Source organism: Chenopodium quinoa, unplaced genomic scaffold, assembly GCF_001683475.1.
Source record: "Chenopodium quinoa cultivar QQ74 unplaced genomic scaffold, ASM168347v1, whole genome shotgun sequence".
Taxonomy (NCBI): Eukaryota; Viridiplantae; Streptophyta; class Magnoliopsida; order Caryophyllales; family Amaranthaceae; genus Chenopodium; species Chenopodium quinoa.
Window position 1 is genome coordinate 2081445 of NW_018742914.1, and position 18499 is coordinate 2099943.

General features: G+C 45.5%; 1 protein-coding gene across 1 annotated transcript; it reads right to left on the minus strand.

Moving 5' to 3' along the window:
* Nucleotides 1–14698: 14698 nt before the first annotated feature.
* On the minus strand, nt 14699–17581 carry LOC110727855 (heat shock factor-binding protein 1-like). The gene is made up of 5 exons (XM_021907434.1): nt 17393–17581; nt 16144–16197; nt 15745–15768; nt 15633–15675; nt 14699–15162 (listed from the first exon to the last, which is right to left on the minus strand). The coding sequence occupies exons 1-5, from the start codon at nt 17393–17395 to the stop codon at nt 15008–15010; spliced, it is 279 nt and encodes a 92-aa protein (XP_021763126.1). The 5' UTR covers nt 17396–17581; the 3' UTR covers nt 14699–15007.
* Between the last annotated feature and the right edge of the window lie 918 nt (nt 17582–18499).

Consider the following 18499-nt stretch of genomic DNA (forward strand, 5'->3'; position numbering starts at 1 on the left):
CCCAACATCATAGCAGGCGTCCGGCGGCATCCCTCCGGATGAAATTCGTCGCAGAGAGCAGCTCCCTGTTGGGTGGAACATTGCTCTATAAACTAATTACACGGCACCTATACGACTGTCCCCCAAGGGCAACCACGTAGCCGTTTTTGAGACAAGGATAACTCTATCACTAACCAAACCAGTGGTAGCAGTTGACATCTGAGTCAGATGACCGCCTGTATTACTTGGGATAAATGCAGGGGGTACCTCTTGAGTTAATAACCAACAAACATTGGCGAATCAAAAGGTTCAGCCGGCCTCCGCCGCCTGGTGCCTTTACTACTCAAGCAGGAGTGACGGCGACTGAGTAACTCCAAAGTTAACTCATAGTCACTCTCTCAAACTTAGTATGGAGCCTAAAAGGTATGAGTCGTCCGCCTGTTTTTAGCAAACAGGAGCTCTCAACCACTACTCCTGCTAGGTTAACAACCTGAGTTAAAAGCCAGCAAACATTGGCGAATAAAGGGGAACAACCAGTACCAACCGCTTGATACCTCTACTACTCAGTTACTTGGCAACTAGGTAACAATCATGTTTACTTGGTCAAACCACTTTCCTACTTGGTAAATTTTACAAATGACAGGACCGCCTGCCTAAAGGGGATCCAGTCTTTAAAATGGTTCGAATACCAACTGGATAAATGGACGACTGATCGTCTAGCCTGGAAACAGACAACCAGTCGTCCAGGGGCATAGGCGGCGTGACTAACTATCCGTACCTGTCTGCAACTATCGGCCATGTAAAACAGTCGGTATAGTGAACAATTGGATATCAGAATATTCAATACTTAAACAAATTTGAAGCAAGACAAAAAAATCATTAAAAAGAAGCCGGTCATTAAAGACCGGCAAAATATTCAGAGCCCCGGCCCCCTGGCCGGGTAAATACAAAACAAATGGCACGCAGGCCGTGGAAAGAAGACATAAAGCTTAAGAAGGGGGCAGATCTTCAATATTAGTAGCTGCCGCCTGGTCAGCGCTCTTCTTGCTGGACTCGGCTTCAGCTGCATCCTTCTTTGATGCATTACCCCCAAGCGGCACAAGCGCCACTACCGGCTCCTCCTCCTCCAACGCTTCCTCCAACGCCTCTTCCTCAGCAGCCGCCAGGATCTCTTGATTATATGTGTTAGAACACTGGCGGTACGTTTTTTCCCATGAGGCAAAGTCGGCATTGGGGAAGAGGCGGCCCCAAGTCATGCGCTGGATTTGAGCAGAGTCTTCCATCATCTCCCGGACCAGCTCTTTCTTTTCTTGCTCGGCCTTTTCCGAGAGCTCCTGAGTAAGACTCTTCTCCTGGGTCACCAGGCGTTCCTTTACGTTGGCCAAGGATTTCTCCAAGGCTTCGTATGAGGACATCTTGTGGCGAAGAGGTCTCAGCTCGGCCTTGAGGTTGTTGATGGTCGCCTCCAGCTCGCCATTCCTCTTCTGGGCCGCCTCTAACTGAGCCCGAATAGCGGCAGTAGCCTGCGCCTGATAATAAAGAATATCAATGGTCAGAACTTCATTTTGGGCAATTTGAAACATTGCCTTATCACAGTCAGAGGCGGCCATAGCTTTTGCAGCCTTTACCTCTTTGTTCTTCCGGTCAAGCGGCTTGCGAAGGCCGTTCACTCGGAGCAGGGCCTAAGTAAAAAGGGGAACATGCGTCAGTTTCCAAACAAAAAAGAAAACAGGCGTCCTGGAATTCAAATACTCAAAAATATGCTAAGTATACCTCAGCAAGGACCCCTGCAATCCCGTCTAGGTCAAGGGTGCCGACACCCCTGACCGCCTCCCTTTCAGCTGGAGGGACGGCCTTGATCATAGACTTGGCCACCTCTACCAAGTAAGGCTCCTGAGGGCCGGCTGCATCAAGCATAAACAAACGGATTAGACCTAGTAAAAAAGGGAGCAAGTCTAAAATTTACAAGGACAACTTCATACTTCTAGGCGGCCCAGCTGGAGTTTTAGAAGAAGTGGTCAGCTGTTTCTCAGCCGCCGCATGTTTCCTGGCAAAACCAGGAGAGCTCGCAACAGTCGTCCTCCGGGCCTTGGGGTCCGGCTGTTGGGAAGAAGAAGCTCTTGGAGCGCCCGTCTAAAAAAGAAGAAAAAAGTCAGTATATGCATAAACACAACTCCAAAAAGAGGGTGAAAGGTTCGAAGCCCACCAAGGGTGCCCCCTTGTTGGGGGAGTCGGTTGAAGCTTGTTGCATGATGGAGGCCCGCAACATGGCCGCCGCAGTCTTGGAGGCGGTAATTTTGCTCATGGCGTCCGCTGCAAAAACAAACAACAAAGTTAATAAAAGTTATAACAAAATGCACGGAACAGCAGAGTATTCGACAGGCCGACTACCTCTTGAGCACCGACTGCTGAGGCCACAGGCGGCCAAAAAGTACTCGTCGTAGAGCCATTTGAAGCTCGGGACGCAGTGCAGGGGTACTTGCTCTCGTACCCCTGAAGTAGAGTTCACCTTCGACTCTACTTTAAAGAGTCCTTTATCTAGGATCTCTTTCTTAGCCTTGGGGGAACAGGCGGCATGCTACGGCCGCCTGCAAGAAGGGGCGGATTCCTGTTCCACCTGTTGAAGCGCTTGTTCTAGCTCTGTGTCTGAACTCTCAATGATGAACAAGGTGCACCGCCAGTCCTTCCATTTGTTTGCTTTACCTCTCGTCATGAGGTAGCCCCTGTGGCTCGTCAATTGATACCAGCCGGTACCGCCTGCCTTAGGGGTCCGGCTGAGGTAGTTCATGTGGGCGAAAGCCTCGAAGCTCGGCTCCACCCCGTGCAGTTCGCACCCGGCCACATAGCCGAGTACGTTGACCCAGGAGTTCGGGGCTAACTGCCATAACCCCAACTCATACCCATCCAAGATCCGCTGATTAGCCGGATGTAATGGGAAGCGCAGCCCAGCCTTGATGGCTGCCTCGTAGCAGCCAAAGCAGGCGCCATCATAACTGGTACCAGCCGGCCAGACGACTATGTCTTCTGGATCCGGCACGAACACTAAAAAGCCGGGGCCCATTGTGTGGTTTGCGATAAAGCTCCCCACTTTCTCTTGCATGGCCGTGATCCGGCCCCGAGGTACCGTGCAGTAGTAGGGGGTATTTTTCTCTCGGTGAGAGGCGGATGGCTCCGCCCAATCGTCCCCCTTCTCAACTGCGTGAGAAAGCCTCGCCTCTTGTAGACGACTGTTTTTTCTCTTCTGTGTCCAGAGAAGCATGGCCAGAAGAGCTAGACTCGGATTCGTCCTCTGACGAGTCCGAAGAGGACGACTCCTCCCCTCTCCCGGAGGGGCCCGCCTCCTCTCCTTTAAAAGGAGCAGGAGAGAATGTAGAATTGTCAACTGTAAAATGGGAAGGGGTCACTTTGACTCCTCCCTCAGAACTGCCGGCTTTCAAGCCGCTTTGTTTCACTTCCACATCTGGCGCCTGGTCAGATGTTTCACTAATCGGCACCTTGTGGGAGGAGCCGTTTGAGTTTGAGATCCTGGCAGTCTTTTTTGTTCTGGCCATCATGTTCTACTTAGACACAGATACAGTCGGACTTTGAATAAAGGGCAAAGATGGGTCCAGAAAAGGGAAGACGGCACTCCTAGTCCTAGATTCAGCCGTCCCCGGTGACCGACTGATCACTAACCTAGGTCGTGTCGTGTGCTTCCGTGGTGCCATTTCAAAAAATAATAAAATAAAGACAATTAAGAGTAAGAGAACCGACGGTTACCTGAACGAGTGACGTTGATGGAGTTCTGAAAATCTTGTGCAGTCGGCTTGTCAGAGCAGGCGGTAGGCAGAAAGGGTCCAAAATGTCAGAGCAAGTTCAGGGGTCCGAATGTTCTCTCACAAAGTTCGCAAGTGTGAAAATGATTGAAGTCAACACTCCTTTATATAGGCGAAGTGAGAAGGCGAAGGGTCACTTCCAGAATTCAAAATTTGGGCGGGAGAATCTCTCGGCCTTTCGCCGAGTGACACCTGTAGCAGGCCGTCGCCTGTTACAGTGCGGCACCTGTCACAGGTAACACGTGACCAGTCACGTGCCACCTGTGAGGGGCAAATGATTAGGGGATTTTGCTCCCACCAATCGGAATGCGCCACGTGGGCCAATCAGGTCCTGCCAAGTGTCCCCCAGTTGGAATTGTCAGGGCTTGCCACGTGGCACGCGCTTATTCGTCCACCTTGGACCTATTATGTCATGACACATGGCATACTCCATGCCTAATGGAGAAACCGGCCACCCAGGCCCAACTTCCGAGGGAAGCCCAATCAGCCCTAGGTTAACCTAAACCTAGGATTGGCACGTTTCCCAAGGTTATAAATACCTCCCTTAATCCTCATTAAGGGGGGGATTACGGAGATAACAGGCTGATCACGCTAACAAAGCAGATTACCTACATTAAACACTCTCACCTAGAGAGACCCAATCACTTTAATTTCCGCATTAATTACTCCTTAATCAAGTACTAACTTGACCGTTGGAGGCGGAGCTCCCACCACCAGGAGTCTCCGTTGTTTTGCAGGTACAGGCGCCCGGTTCCAGTCTCGGAATTTTAACTCTCCCGCAGGACATCAGAAAACCCCGAAACAAGTGCTATCTCACGGATGTCAAGCTCACTGTTATGGCCACTGGGTCGAGCAGTGGAAAAATAGACCTTGACAATGTCAAGGAGAGTGCGCCTGTTCAAGAAGCAGGCGGCAAGAAGAGAAAGGCATCCCAGACAGGGGCCGCAAGAAAAGACAGAAAATAGCAATCATTGGCAGAGGAGCGGTCGGATGAATTCCGCCCTCAGCCAGCTGGTGAGCATACGGACCTGATCTTAGATGACTCGCGTCCTGACACAACAATCAAGGTTGGGACGACTGCTCTAAGGGACCTGGGTGACGACTTTCACAAACTATTGAAAGAATACAAGGACATCTTTGCATTCGAAGTCCATGAAATGCCAGGCATTAGTCCTGATCTGGCGGTACATAAACTGGCCGTGGATCCGAAAAAGAAGCCGGTACGGCAGAAGAAGCGGAACCATGGCGAAGAAAGAAGTCAGGCGGCAGCCGCCGAAGTTAAAAAATTACTTGATGCAAGGTTCATTCGGCAATGTTACTTCCCAGACTGGGTTGCAAATGTGGTGCTTGTTAAAAAGCCGAATGGCACCTAGCGAATGTGTGTAGACTACACAGACTTAAACAAGGCGTGCCCCAAAGACAGTTACCCTCTGCCTAAAATTGATAACCTGGTCGACTCAACAGCCGGCCATGCTTTGATGAGCTTTATGGACGCCTACTCTGGTTTCCATCAAATTCCTTTATGGGAGAAAGATCAGGAGAAGGCGGCCTTCGTCACTGATCAGGGGTTATACTGTTACACGGTCATGCCGTTTGGTCTTAAGAATGCCCCGGCCACTTTCCAGCGAATGATAAACACTGTGTTCTTTGATCAGATTGGGAGAAATGTCGAGGCATATATGGATGATATGATTGTCAAGTCCAAACTTAAGAAAGATCATCTGTCGGACCTCCGAGAAACTTTCGCCACACTCAGGCGGCACCATGTCATGCTCAATCCCAAGAAATGTGTCTTTGGAGTTGAGTCTGGGAAATTTCTCGGATTCCTTATCAATCAGAGAGGAATAGAGGCGAACCCTAAGAAGGTGCAGGCGGTCATCGACATGCAGTCGCCTCGTACCATCCGAGAGGTTCAGAAGTTAACAGGTTGTCTGGCGGCCTTGGGAAGATTTCTAAGCCGATCAGGCGACAAATGCCTATACTTTTTCCAGGCAATTAAGAAAAAGGCAAGGTTTGAATGGGGGCCGGATTCTGAGGCCGCCTTCCAGAAATTGAAAGTTCACTTGCATTCCTTGCCGAGGCTGGTCAGCCTTTTGCCCAAAGAAGTACTCTACATGTACCTGGCCGTCTCTGATCATGCGTTAAGCGCTGTTCTCCTTGCTGAAAGAGACGGTTGTCAGCTCCCGGTCTACTTTGTCAGTCACGTACTGAAAAATGCCGAGTTGAGGTATCCCTTAGTGGAGAGATTTGGTCTTGCACTCTTCATGGCTGTTAAAAAATTGAAGCCCTACTTTTTGGCACATGCAGTCGTCGTGTATACAGACCAACCTATCAAGCGGCCACTGACCATCATGGAGTCGTCAGGCCGAATGATCAAATGGGCCATAGAAATTCAGAGCCTCGAAGTTACTTTCGAGCCTAGAAAAGTAGTGAAGGGGCAAGCCTTTGCTGACTTTATTGTTGAGATGACTCGTCCCCCTGACTCTCAAGTTCCAGACCAAGTCTGGAAGGTATATGTGGACGGAAGCTGACAGCCTAATGGTTGTGGAGCAGGCGTCATATGTCAGTCGCCAGAGGGCGACAGGTACGAGTATGCTCTACGCTTCAGTTTTCAGGCCTCAAACAATGAGGCAGAATATGAAGCTTTACTAGCCGGAATCCGCATGTGCAAGGCGGCAGGGGCAAGAAAAATAGACGCCTGTTCCGATTCACAATTGATAGTGAGTCAGTACAATGGCGAATACGAAGCAACCCATCCGGCTATGATCAAATATTTACAGGCGGTCCGACAAGCAGTCGGCTCCCTTGAGGATTTCCATCTGATCCAAGTGCCGAGATCAGAAAACAACCAGGCGGATGCACTGTCAAAATTAGCTTCATCCGCCTCCTCTGATACTCCTCGAACTATTTTTTGGGAAGTAATGGAGAAGAGAAGCATCGAGGAAGACCCTATTGGAATCCTAGACAGAAGCTCAACCTGGATGGATCCAATCAGGGCATATCTGGCAAATGGTACCCTGCCGGATGATCATCAACAGGCGGCAGCACTAAAAAAACGAGCAACCAGTTTTTGAAATAATAAAGGGAGAACTTCACAAAAGGGGGTACCTTCAACCCTTCTTAAAGTGTGTTACTCCAGAAAAGGGACGAGAGATACTAGACGATCTTCACTCTGGTTACTGTGCTTCCCATATAGGCGCAATGGAGATGGTGAAAAAATGTGACAAGTGCCAAAGGTTTGGCAAGCTAATTCACCGTCCGGCTACTGACCTCACTACCATTCATAGCCCACTACCGTTTGCTAAGTGGGGCATGGATATTCTGGGTCCATATGCGCCTGCTACAGGCGGAAGGAGATACATACTTGTTGCCGTCGACTACTTCACTAAATTGGTAGAGGCGGAGGCTGTAAAGGGAATCAAGACGAAGGATGTAATTTCATTCATTTGGAAAAAGGTCATCACTCGGTTCGGGGTTCCCATGTCTATGGTTTTTGATAATGGTCCCCAATTTGAGACGACTGTTCTCAAAAGCTGGTTGGGTGACCAAGGAATTTCACACTACTTTGCATCCGTCGGCCGCCCACAAGCAAACGGCCAGGTAGAAGCCTTTAATAAAATCACCTCAGACGGTCTCAAGAAAAAGATTGAACGAGCAGGCGGCCTATGGGCGGATGAATTACCACATGTCCTCTGGGCCATTAGGACGACTGAAAAAGGGGCGACTGGAGAAACTCCATTCCTCCTAACTTATGGTGTGGAAGCTGTTCTTCCAATAGAACACTACGAGCCGACTCTTCGAGTAATGCTATATGACGAAGAGGCAAACTGGGAAGCCATGCGCCTGGCATTAGACTCACTTCCTGAAAGGAGGGGCAATGTTGTCTTGCGCCATGAAATTTACCGTCTGAGAATGACTAGATCATACAACAAAAAAGTACACAGACGTCCACTCAAAGTGGGGGACTTTGTACTTAGAAAAATGGAAGCAGTTGGAAGGGCTAATGAGTCTGGCAAGCTAACTCCCAACTGGGAAGGACCCTACCGAATCTGTGAAGAGGTCAGGGACGGTACCTACCGTCTGGAAACACCAGACGGCCAACCGTTGCCTCGAACTTGGAATGCAGATAATCTTAAGAAATATTTCTTTTGAATGATATAAATAGTCAAGGGCTACTTAATAAAAGTTTGCATACTTAATATTCAATTTTGTACTAAGAGGGGCAGGCCTACTAACAAACAGTCGGCTACTCTCCATACTCAGTTTTCATTTTTACCTAAGAGGGGCATGCCTACTGACAAACAGTCGGCTACTCTCCATGTTTAATTTTTATTCTTATCGGCTACCCTCCTCTTACTTAGCACCTACGTTCACCAAGAACTAACCAATTCCACAAGCCGAATGATCAGTCCAGGTGCCAAGCCAACTGATCCAATCTTTAAACTAATACGACATGTCCCAACATCATAGCAGGCGTCCGGCGGCATCCCTCCGGATGAAATTCGTCGCAGAGAGCAGCTCCCTTTTGGGTGGAACATTGCTCTATAAACTAATTACACGGCACCTATACGACTGTCCTCAAGGGCAACCACGTAGCCGTTTTTGAGACTAGGATAACTCTATCACTAACCAAACCAGTGGTAGCAGTTGGCATCTGAGTCAGATGACCGCCTGTATTACTTGGGATAAATGCAGGGGGTACCTCTTGAGTTAATAGCCAACAAACATTGGCGAATCAAAAGGTTCAGCCGGCCTCCGCCGCCTGGTACCTTTACTACTCAAGCAGGAGTGACGGCGACTGAGTAACACCAAAGTTAACTCATAGTCACTCTCTCAAACTTAGTATGGAGCCTAAAAGGTATGAGTCGTCCGCCTGTTTTTAGCAAACAGGGGCTCTCAACCACTACTCCTGCTAGGTTAACAACCTATGAGTTAAAAGCCAACAAACATTGGCAAATAAAAGGGAACAACCGGTACCCACCGCTTGATACCTCTACTACTCAGTTACTTGGCGACTAGGTAACAATCATGTTTACTTGGTCACTCCTTAAAAATTTTAGTATGAAACTAAAAAGGTGTTCATACAGCACCTGTTCACACTAGATTTAATATGGCGGGAAACAGTCGGCCTAGACGGCCTAAAGTCTCTAGCCTAAAAGCATGACAAGTAGGAAACAACTTTCCTACTTGGTTAAATTTTACAAATGACAGGACCGCCTGCCTAAAGGGGATCCAGTCTTTAATATGGTTCGAATACCGATTGGATAAATGACCGACTGATCGTCTAGCCTGGAAACAGACAACCAGTCGTCCAGGGGCATAGGCGGCGTGACTAACTATCCGTACCTGTTTGCAACTATCGGCCATGTAAAACAGCCGGTATAGTGTACAATTGGATATCAGAATATTCAATACTTAAACAAATTTGAAGCAAAACAAAAAAAATTCATTAAAAAGAAGCCGGTTATTAAAGACCGGGAAAATATTCAGAGCCCCGGCCCCCTGGCCGGGTAAATACAAACAAACGGCACGCAGGCCGTGGAAAGAAGACAAAGCTTAAGAAGGGGGAAGATCTTCAATATTAGCAGCTGCCGCCTGGTTAGCACTCTTCTTGCTGGACTCGGCTTCAGCTGCATCCTTCTTTGATGCATTACCCCCAAGCGGCACAAGCGCCACTACCGGCTGCTCCTCCTCCTCCAACGCCTCTTCCTCAGCAGCCGCCAGGATCTCTTGATTATATCTATCAGAACACTGGCGGTACGTTTTTTCCCATGAGGCAAAGTCGGCATTGGGGAAGAGGCGGCCCCAAGTCATGCGCTGGATTTGAGCAGAGTCTTCCATCATCTCCCGGACCAGCTCTTTCTTTTCTTGCTCGGCCTTTTCCGAGAGCTCCTGAGTAAGACTCTTCTCCTGGGTCACCAGGCGTACCTTTACGCTCGCCAAGGATTTCTCCAAGGTTTCGTATGAGGACATCTTTTGGCGAAGAGGTCTCAGCTCGGCCTTGAGGTTGTTGATGGTCGCCCCCAGCTTGCTATTCCTCTTCTGGGCCGCCTCTAACTGAGCCCGGATAGCGGCGGTAGCCTGCGCCTGATAATAAAGAATATCAATGGTCAGAACTTCATTTTGGGCAATTTGAAACATTGCCTTATCACAGTCAGAGGCGGCCATAGCTTTTGCAGCCTTTACCTCTTTGTTCTTCCGGTCAAGCGGCTTGCGAAGGCCGTTCACTCGGAGCAGGGCCTAAGTAAAAAGGGGAACAGGCGTCAGTTTCCAAACAAAAAAGAAAACAGGCGTCCTGGAATTCAAATACTCAAAAATATGCTTAGTCTACCTCAGCAAGGACCCCTGCAATCCCGTCTAGGTCAAGGGTGCCGACACCCCTGACCGCCTCCCTTTCAGCTGGAGGAACGGCCTTGATCATAGACTTGGCCACCTCGACCAAGTCAGGCTCCTGAGGGCCGGCTGCATCAAGCATAAACAAACGGATTAGACCTAGTAAAGAAGGGAGCAAGTCTAAAATTTACAAGGATAATTTCATACTTCTAGGTGGCCCAGCTGGAGTTTTAGAAGAAGTGGTCGGCTGTTTCTCAGCCGCCACATGTTTCCTGGCAGAACCAGGTGAGCTCGCAACAGTCGTCCTCCGGGCCTTGGGGTCCGGCTGTTGGGAAGAAGAAGCTCTTGGAGCGCCCGTCTAAAAAAGAAGAAAAGAGTCAGTATATGCATAAACACATTTCCAAAAAGAGGGTGAAAGGTTCGAAGCCCACCAAGGGTGCCCCCTTGTTGGGGGAGTCGGTTGAAGACTGTTGCATGATGGAGGCCCGCAACATGGCCGCCGCAGTCTTGGAGGCGGTAATTTTGCTCATGGCGTCCGCTGCAAAAACAAACAGCAAAGTTAATAAAATTCATAACAAGAAATGCATGGAACAACAGAGTATTCGACAGGCCGGCTACCTCTTGAGCACCGATTGCTGAGGCCACAGGCGGCCAAAAAGTACTCGTCGTAGAGCCATTTGAATCTCGGGACGCAGTGCAGGGGTACTTGCTCTCGTACCCCTGAAGTAGAGTTCACCTTCGACTCTACTTTGAAGAGTCCTTTATCTAGGATCACTTTCTTAGCCTTGGGGGGAACAGGCGGCATGCTGCGGCCGCCTGCAAGAAGGGGCGGATTCCTGTTCCACCTGTTGAAGCGCTTGTTCAGCTTTGTGTCTGAACTCTCAATGATAAGGAAGGTGCTCCGCCAGTCCTTCCATTTGTTTGCTTTACCTCTCGTCATGAGGTAGCCCCTATGGCTCGTCAATTGATACCAGCCGGTACCGCCTGCCTTAGGGGTCCGGCTGAGGTAGTTCATGTGGACGAAAGCCTCGAAGTTCGGCTCTACCCCGTGCAGTTCGCACCCGGCCACATAGCCGAGTACGTTGACCCAGGAGTTCGGGGCTAACTGCCATAACCCCAACTCACACCCATCCAAGATCCGCTGAACAGCCGGATGTAGTGGGAAGCGCAGCCCAGCCTTGATGGCCGCCTCGTAGCAGCCAAAGAAGGCGCCATCATAACTGGTACCAGCCGGCCAGACGACTGTGTCTTCTGGATCCGGCACGAACACTAAAAAGCCGGGGGCCATTGTGTGGTTTGCGATAAAGCTCTCCACTTTCTCTTGCATGGCTGTGATCCGGCCCCGAGGTACCGTGCAGTAGTAGGGGGTATTTTGCTCTCGGTGAGAGGCGGATGGCTCCGCCCAATCGTCCCCCTTCTCAACTGCGTGAGAAAGCCTCGCCTCTTGCAGGCGACTGTTTTTCTCTTCTGTGTCCAGAGAAGCATGGCCAGAAGAGCTAGACTCGGAATCGTCCTCTGACGAGTCCGAAGAGGACGACTCCTCCCCTCTCCCGGAGGGGCCCGCCTCCTCTCCTTTAAAAGGAGCAAGAGAGAATGTAGAATTGTCAACTGTAAAATGGGAAGGGGTCACTTTGACTCCTCCCTTAGAACTGCCGGCTTTCAAGCCGCTTTGTTTCACTTCCACATCTGGCGCCTGGTCAGATGTTTCACTAATCGGCACCCTGTGGGAGGAGCCGTCTGAGTTTGAGATCCTGGCAGTCTTTTTTGTTCTGGCCATCATGCTCTGCATAGACACAGATACAGTCGGACTTTGTATAAAGGGCAAAGATGGGTCCAGAAAAGGGCAGGCGGCACTCCTAGTCCTAGATTCAGCCGTCCCTGGTGACCGGCTGATCACTAACCTAGGTCGTGTCGTGTGCTTCCGTGGTGCCATTTCAAAAAAGAATAAAGTAAAGAGAAAATTAAGAGTAAGAGAACCGACGATTACCTGAACGAGTGACGATTGATGAAGTTCTGAAAATCCTTTGCAGTCGGCTTGTCAGAGCAGGCGGTAGAAAGAAAGGGTCCAAAATGTCAGAGCAAGTTCAGGGGTCCGAATGTTCTCTCACAAAGTTTTCAAGTGTGAAAATGACCGAAGTCAACACTCCTTTATATAGGCGAAGTGAGAAGGCGAAGGGTCACTTCCAGAATTCAAAATTTTAGCGGGAGAATCTCTCGGCCTCTCGCCGAGTGACACCTGTAGCAGGCCGTCGCCTTTTACAGGGCGATACCTGTCACAGGTAACACGTGACCAGTCACGTGCCACCTGTGAGGGGCAAATGATTAGGGGATTTTTCCCCACCAATCACCATCTGACAAGTGGACCAATCAGGTTCCGCCATGTGTCCGTCACATGGGCCAATAGGAGCCTGCCACGTGTCAAGCAATGATCCGTCCACTATGGACCAATTACGACACGACACGTGTCCTTCCCATGACACCTGGGATAACCGGTCACCTAGGCCCAACTTCCGTGGGAAGCCCAATCAGCCCAAGGTTAACCTAAACCTAGATTGGCACGTTTCCCGAGGTTATAAATACCTCCCTTAATCCTCATTAAGGGAGATTACGCAGATTACACACATTAAACTCTCTCACCTAGAGAGACCCAATCACTTTAATTTCCGCATTAATTACTCCTTAATCAAGTACTAACTTGACCGTCGGAGGCGGATCTCCAATCATCCGGAGCATCCGTTTGTTTTGCAGGTACAGGCGTCCGGTTCCAGTCTCGGAATTGTAACTCTCCCGCAGGACATCAGAAAACCCCGAAACAATCCTTATATTTAATAATTACCCGTGAGAAAAGTCATTTTTTACTTCATTAAATTACGTAAGTAGTTTCTTGTGTGCATTCTCATATGTGTTTTCACAAGGAAAATATATACTTCCTCCGTTACGTATTATGTGCAACATTTGCTATTTTGGGATGCTACAAGTTACGTGCAACAAAAAAAAAAGTTTCCTTATATAGTAAAATTTTTTTGAGTAAATTTACTAAATGACCCTTACTTCAATCCAATTAACACATTAACTACATGTCATTAACTTATTAACCTAACTTAATTAACCCTTAATAATAACACCAACACTCCTCTCTCCTCCCTCACAACCACATCCACCACCCACACCACCTCTTTTTCTCTCTCCTCTCTCTCAAGCCACCCTCACCTCCCCTCTCTTTTCTCTAACAACCACCATTCCACCACCACCCTATTTTCTCTCTCCTCTCTTTCAAGCCACCCTCACCACTAACTTCTCTCTTCTTTCACAACCACCACACCACCACCACCACCTTTAGATCGGGTTGCCGCCACTTCCTCCATTAAAGTCGTTGCCGCCACTTCCTCCATTAAAGTCGTTGTAGCCACTTCCTCTTCCATTAAAGCTTAAAGTCGAGGTTTTTATAGTCTAATATAACCATGAAAACTCTAGATCTAGAGTTTTATGGTCAAATTTGACCAAATAAACCCCAAATTAGCAATGAGGAGGTAATATTTTCAAATTTTTAGTTTTTTTTCTGCACATTTTAGGGTGGTTGGTGGTGATTTTGGGGAGGGGGAAGGTGAGTGGGTGGTTGTGGACTTGTGGGTTTCGGTGAGTGGGGAGACGGTGGGTGGTTGGTGGTTGACTGGGTGGGAGAGGGGAGGGCCGAGGTTACGAGGTTGCGGGTTTGGTGGTAGCGCCTGGTCGGTTTTTTCTGTGGTTGTAGGTCTGGTCGGTTTTGGGTGGTTGTGAGTCTAGTCGGTTTTTGGTCTGGGCAGTTGTGGGTCTGGGTGGTTGTGGTTGTGGGTCTAGGTGGTTCTGGGTATGGTCGGTTTTAGGTGGTTGTGGGTCTGGATGGTTTTGGGTGGTTGTGGGTTTGGTCGGTTTTGGGTGGTTGTGGGTCTGGGTGGTTTTGGGTGGTTGTGGGTATGGGTGGTTGCAGGTTTGGTGGTTGCTGCGTTTGGTGGTTTATGGTGGCAGCAAGGTGTGTTTGGTGGTGGTGTTGGTGTTCTTTTATGACTTTAATTATTTGCTCTTTCCTTAATTAATCTCCCTTACAAGTTTCTTCTTGGGAAAAGTGCAACTCATTTTGTTGTACATAATGCGAAACGGAGGAAATATATATATATATATATATATATATATATATATATATATATATATATATATATATATATATATATATATATATATTATTGTAAGATTATATTCACTAATATGGAGTATTTATTATTATCAGGTTACTTTAGCTTATACTTCGTAGTAAGTATAAATGAAAGAGTCAATTCGTAATTTTGAGGGTACTACCACACTGACTGTCTGATATCATAAGTTGTTGTCGAATTCCTGAAAACAAAAGCAAATCTAAGTCCATGATTTATTCTCCTACTGACTTGCAAAGCTTTTAAACCAATTTCAATATGTTTGCAGCCTCGCAAACAGCAGCAATCGAATTAGACTCATAAGCATCACATATTCACATATGGTTGACAGATACTCCGTAACAACCGAAATTGGCAAGGCCAAAACTGAGGAATAGCAGACGATGAAAGAACAAGATGGTGCTAGTAGCCGAGACATTTGCTTCATATATCAAGGATAGATATCAAGGGCTGCGAACTCCCTTATGATACAATAGATCATTAACTATCACCTCTTCACACATCAAGTCAAGAATATTGGTAACTGCTAAACAGGCAACTAAGCTACACACAATAGATCTCCAGTGACACACATGGTTCAAACTTCATAGCATTGATTCAAGAACAAATTTCTTGAGAAATGTTAATATCAGAACATAGTGAGATCCCAAAAACAACCAATGGAAAGTAGGCACCTTGAATCCTTGATTGACTTCATTCGGTGTTAATAGAAGAATCCTCTGGCTTGGAATCATCAGGCTTAGATTTCGAGGCTGGCACTGGAGAGGGAGACTCCTCTGGTCCCATTTCTTCTTTCAGATCCTTAATGCTCTGCTCTAGTTCATCGATACGATTACCCATCTCATCTAGTGCAATTGTGGTTAAGAATAAAACAATCTGGAAGTATATGGTGCAGTAATCTTAATCATGTCATAGAAAGACGAAAGTTCTGAAACTCTGTCCCCATGAAAAGATAAAAACACTAGCCAGATAAACAAACTAGCAACTAAGGTAAGCAATCAATGATGGTCTTGCACAACATTCAGTTGGTAAGCAAAGTTCAAGTAAATTTAGACGAACTAAAACAAAAGCACACAGAGAAAGGAAATAAATATATTTCACAGCCTAAGTCTCAGTAAATGCACCCAACACTGCCTCATCAATTGTACAGAGTATAACGCAAGTAAAAAAGAAAATTTGGATTATAACTGATAATGCCCAAATAAAAGAGAAATGTGCCCATGAAGGAATATTTCTTTATATATAGCCTAAATTTCAACAGATGTACCAAACTCAATTATATACTCAGTAATGCTTAAGAGATGAATAAAAAGGATATTTTTTGTCACAATGCCCTCAGACATAGCTTGAAATCTGGTTTGCTGCAAAAGAAAAATTATTGTCAACAACGGCATTAGCATACATTATAAGGGGAATGAAGCACCAATTACCATTTGCTGAAGAAGATTTTGCACCTGAAAAACAAACATAAATCATAAGTATTACAGAGCAATACTATCAGAGAGCACAAAGACATACAGTTAGTAACATGTATGGTACAAGGTTACATTCACAATAGGAAAAATGCAATCAATCAAATTCAACACTGTGAGATTAATCAAGATGCAATTTCCTTGAAATATAACATTACAGCCAGCCCTAGATATGAAGCTATATACAAATAAATAGTTCTTTGCAGAGAAATCGGGATGTTAAAAAAAATAATAAATAAATAAATATGTCCAAGGGCGTTTGAAAAAATATGAAATTACATGAAAAGAGAATATAAAGAAAAATTTGCTTTAAGGATGAAACATCCAAGTAATCCAGACAAATATCAAACAACTTACAAATGCAGCCATATCAGTGGTATTTTGCTTAGGTTCATCTGAATCATGTCCATCCTGCCACCAAAATATCCAATAAATCATTAAAAATGCTAAACATAAGCTAAAATGCAAGATTAAACAAGTAAATGGGATCCAATCATAACTAGACAAGAAAGCCGTACACAAAAAATTTATTGTTAGCAGAGCTAAAGTCTCAAGACTGTATATTGACAAGATATAATTACAACTTGAAAATCATGAAACGGCAAATAGCCATCTAATGAGGATATCTTACAACCCCACATTCAAGTCTAGCTCGTAGTCAAGCCGAATAATAAACCAATTACGGAGTATCTTGACAGAGTTAAAGCCTTGATGGTCATGCTATGCACATAACCTTGATGCAATTCCACCTCTAATGAGGATATCTTACAACCCCACATTCAATTCTAGCTCGTAGTCAAGCCGAATAATAAACCAATTACAGAGTATCTTAACAGAGTTAAAGCCTTGATGGTCATGCTATGCACGTAACCTTGATGCAATTCCACCTCTAATGAGGATATCTTACAACCCCACATTCAATTCTAGCTCGTAGTCAAGCCGAATAATAAACCAATTACAGAGTATCTTAACAGAGTTAAAGCCTTGATGGTCATGCTATGCACAACCTTGATGCAATTCCACCTCCAATTTGACATTTGACAACATATACTCCTAGACTAACATTACCATAGCTTCTAAATCATCTTCATTACACACTCTTCAACCTTTCATATACAAGATTCATGAAATGCTAAATGATTAGCAGATTAAGGTCAGTATCCGAACCTTCAAACGCTCGTAAAATGAAGAACGGATTGTACCCCCGAGGGTTCCAAGACTTCTAACAGCAATTGATACTAAAGGGTAAAGATTATCTTCCATAATTTACATGGATTTCTCTGATCAAGCAAATTGCAACACAGTATACAAGATAAATTGGTAGATATCGCAAAAATAATCAATTACCCAAAAAAACCTACATCAAAATAACCCAAAAAAATCGAAAATCTACAAAACCCCACAATTTGAATATCAATAATCAGAAATTACAAAATCAAATAGATCGGACATAGTTGTTCAAATAGCAAGATCAGAAATGCATAATAGTAGCGCAATTACAACAAATTACGACAAAAAAATTAAAATCGAAGTTCGCAAAAGGCAAAAACCTAAGATTCACATAAAAATATAATAAAAAATGGAGAAATTAGAGAAAAGAGCGTACCATTGTCGTCGCTGAATGAATTGGAATTGGAATTTGAAATGTGGAAATTCGAAAGTTTGGATTACAGAATGAAGGAAATAAATGGAATGAATGGCTTTGCTTTTGTTATTGTTATTGTTTTTGTTTTGGAAGTGCGACGCGCGTGAGTGGAAAAGCTTGCTAAAGGAACTAATTGAAAATTGAAAATTCAAAAAAACAAAATGAAATTTAAAAAGGTAAGTTCTAAAATCTAAATCATTCAAATTCAAATTGCATTACGTGGGTTAAGGTGTAGAGCATATCCAATGGATGCCCAAGCTAATGATGGCCATCATATTTTTTATTACTTTCTCTCTCTTCCACCTCATTTATGTCCAACTCTCATGCCCATACACTCATATTTGTTGCCCTCTAAATTTGTGGGCATTGATTCTCCTTTCCTTCCATTTCCACGTGAGTCTTCATCAATTGAAAAAAAAAAAACTAAACCTCCTCTCTTTGTTGGACAAGTGGCGAAATAACACTAAATGCCCACACTTAACAAATGGTCATGGCCATGACCTGGTCATGAACCATTTCTCACCAAAAGTACAACTTTTTTCATTTTTTAAGCTTTTTTTTTTAATTTTTCTCTCTCTTCACCGCCAACCAAAATGGGCAACCATTGGCTATACTCTTAAGTAGACAATGTAGTACTACCTCTGTGTTTTAATAAGTGTTACTCCCTCCGTCGCCGAAAGAACGACACTTTTGGGTTGACTTCGCAGGTATTAATATACTCCCTCCGTCCCCGAAAGAACGACCCATTTGGGTTAATTTTGCGGGTATTAAGAAAGTTAAATAAAAAGATGTAAAAGTATATTGAAAAGATAAATTTACATGGGGTTTGTAAAAAAGTAGAGAGAGAAATAATAAAAGTACATAGGGAAACAAAATTTTATATGAGAAAACTAATTTTGCACAAATATTATTGCAAATTGGTGGGGATTTTAATGCAAATGGGTCATTCTTTTTGGAACTAAAATTAGGCCAAATGGGTCGTTCTTTCGGGGACGGAGGGAGTAGTTAAATAAAAGAAGTTAAAGTATATTGAAAAAATAAATTTACATTGGGTTTACAAAAAAGTAA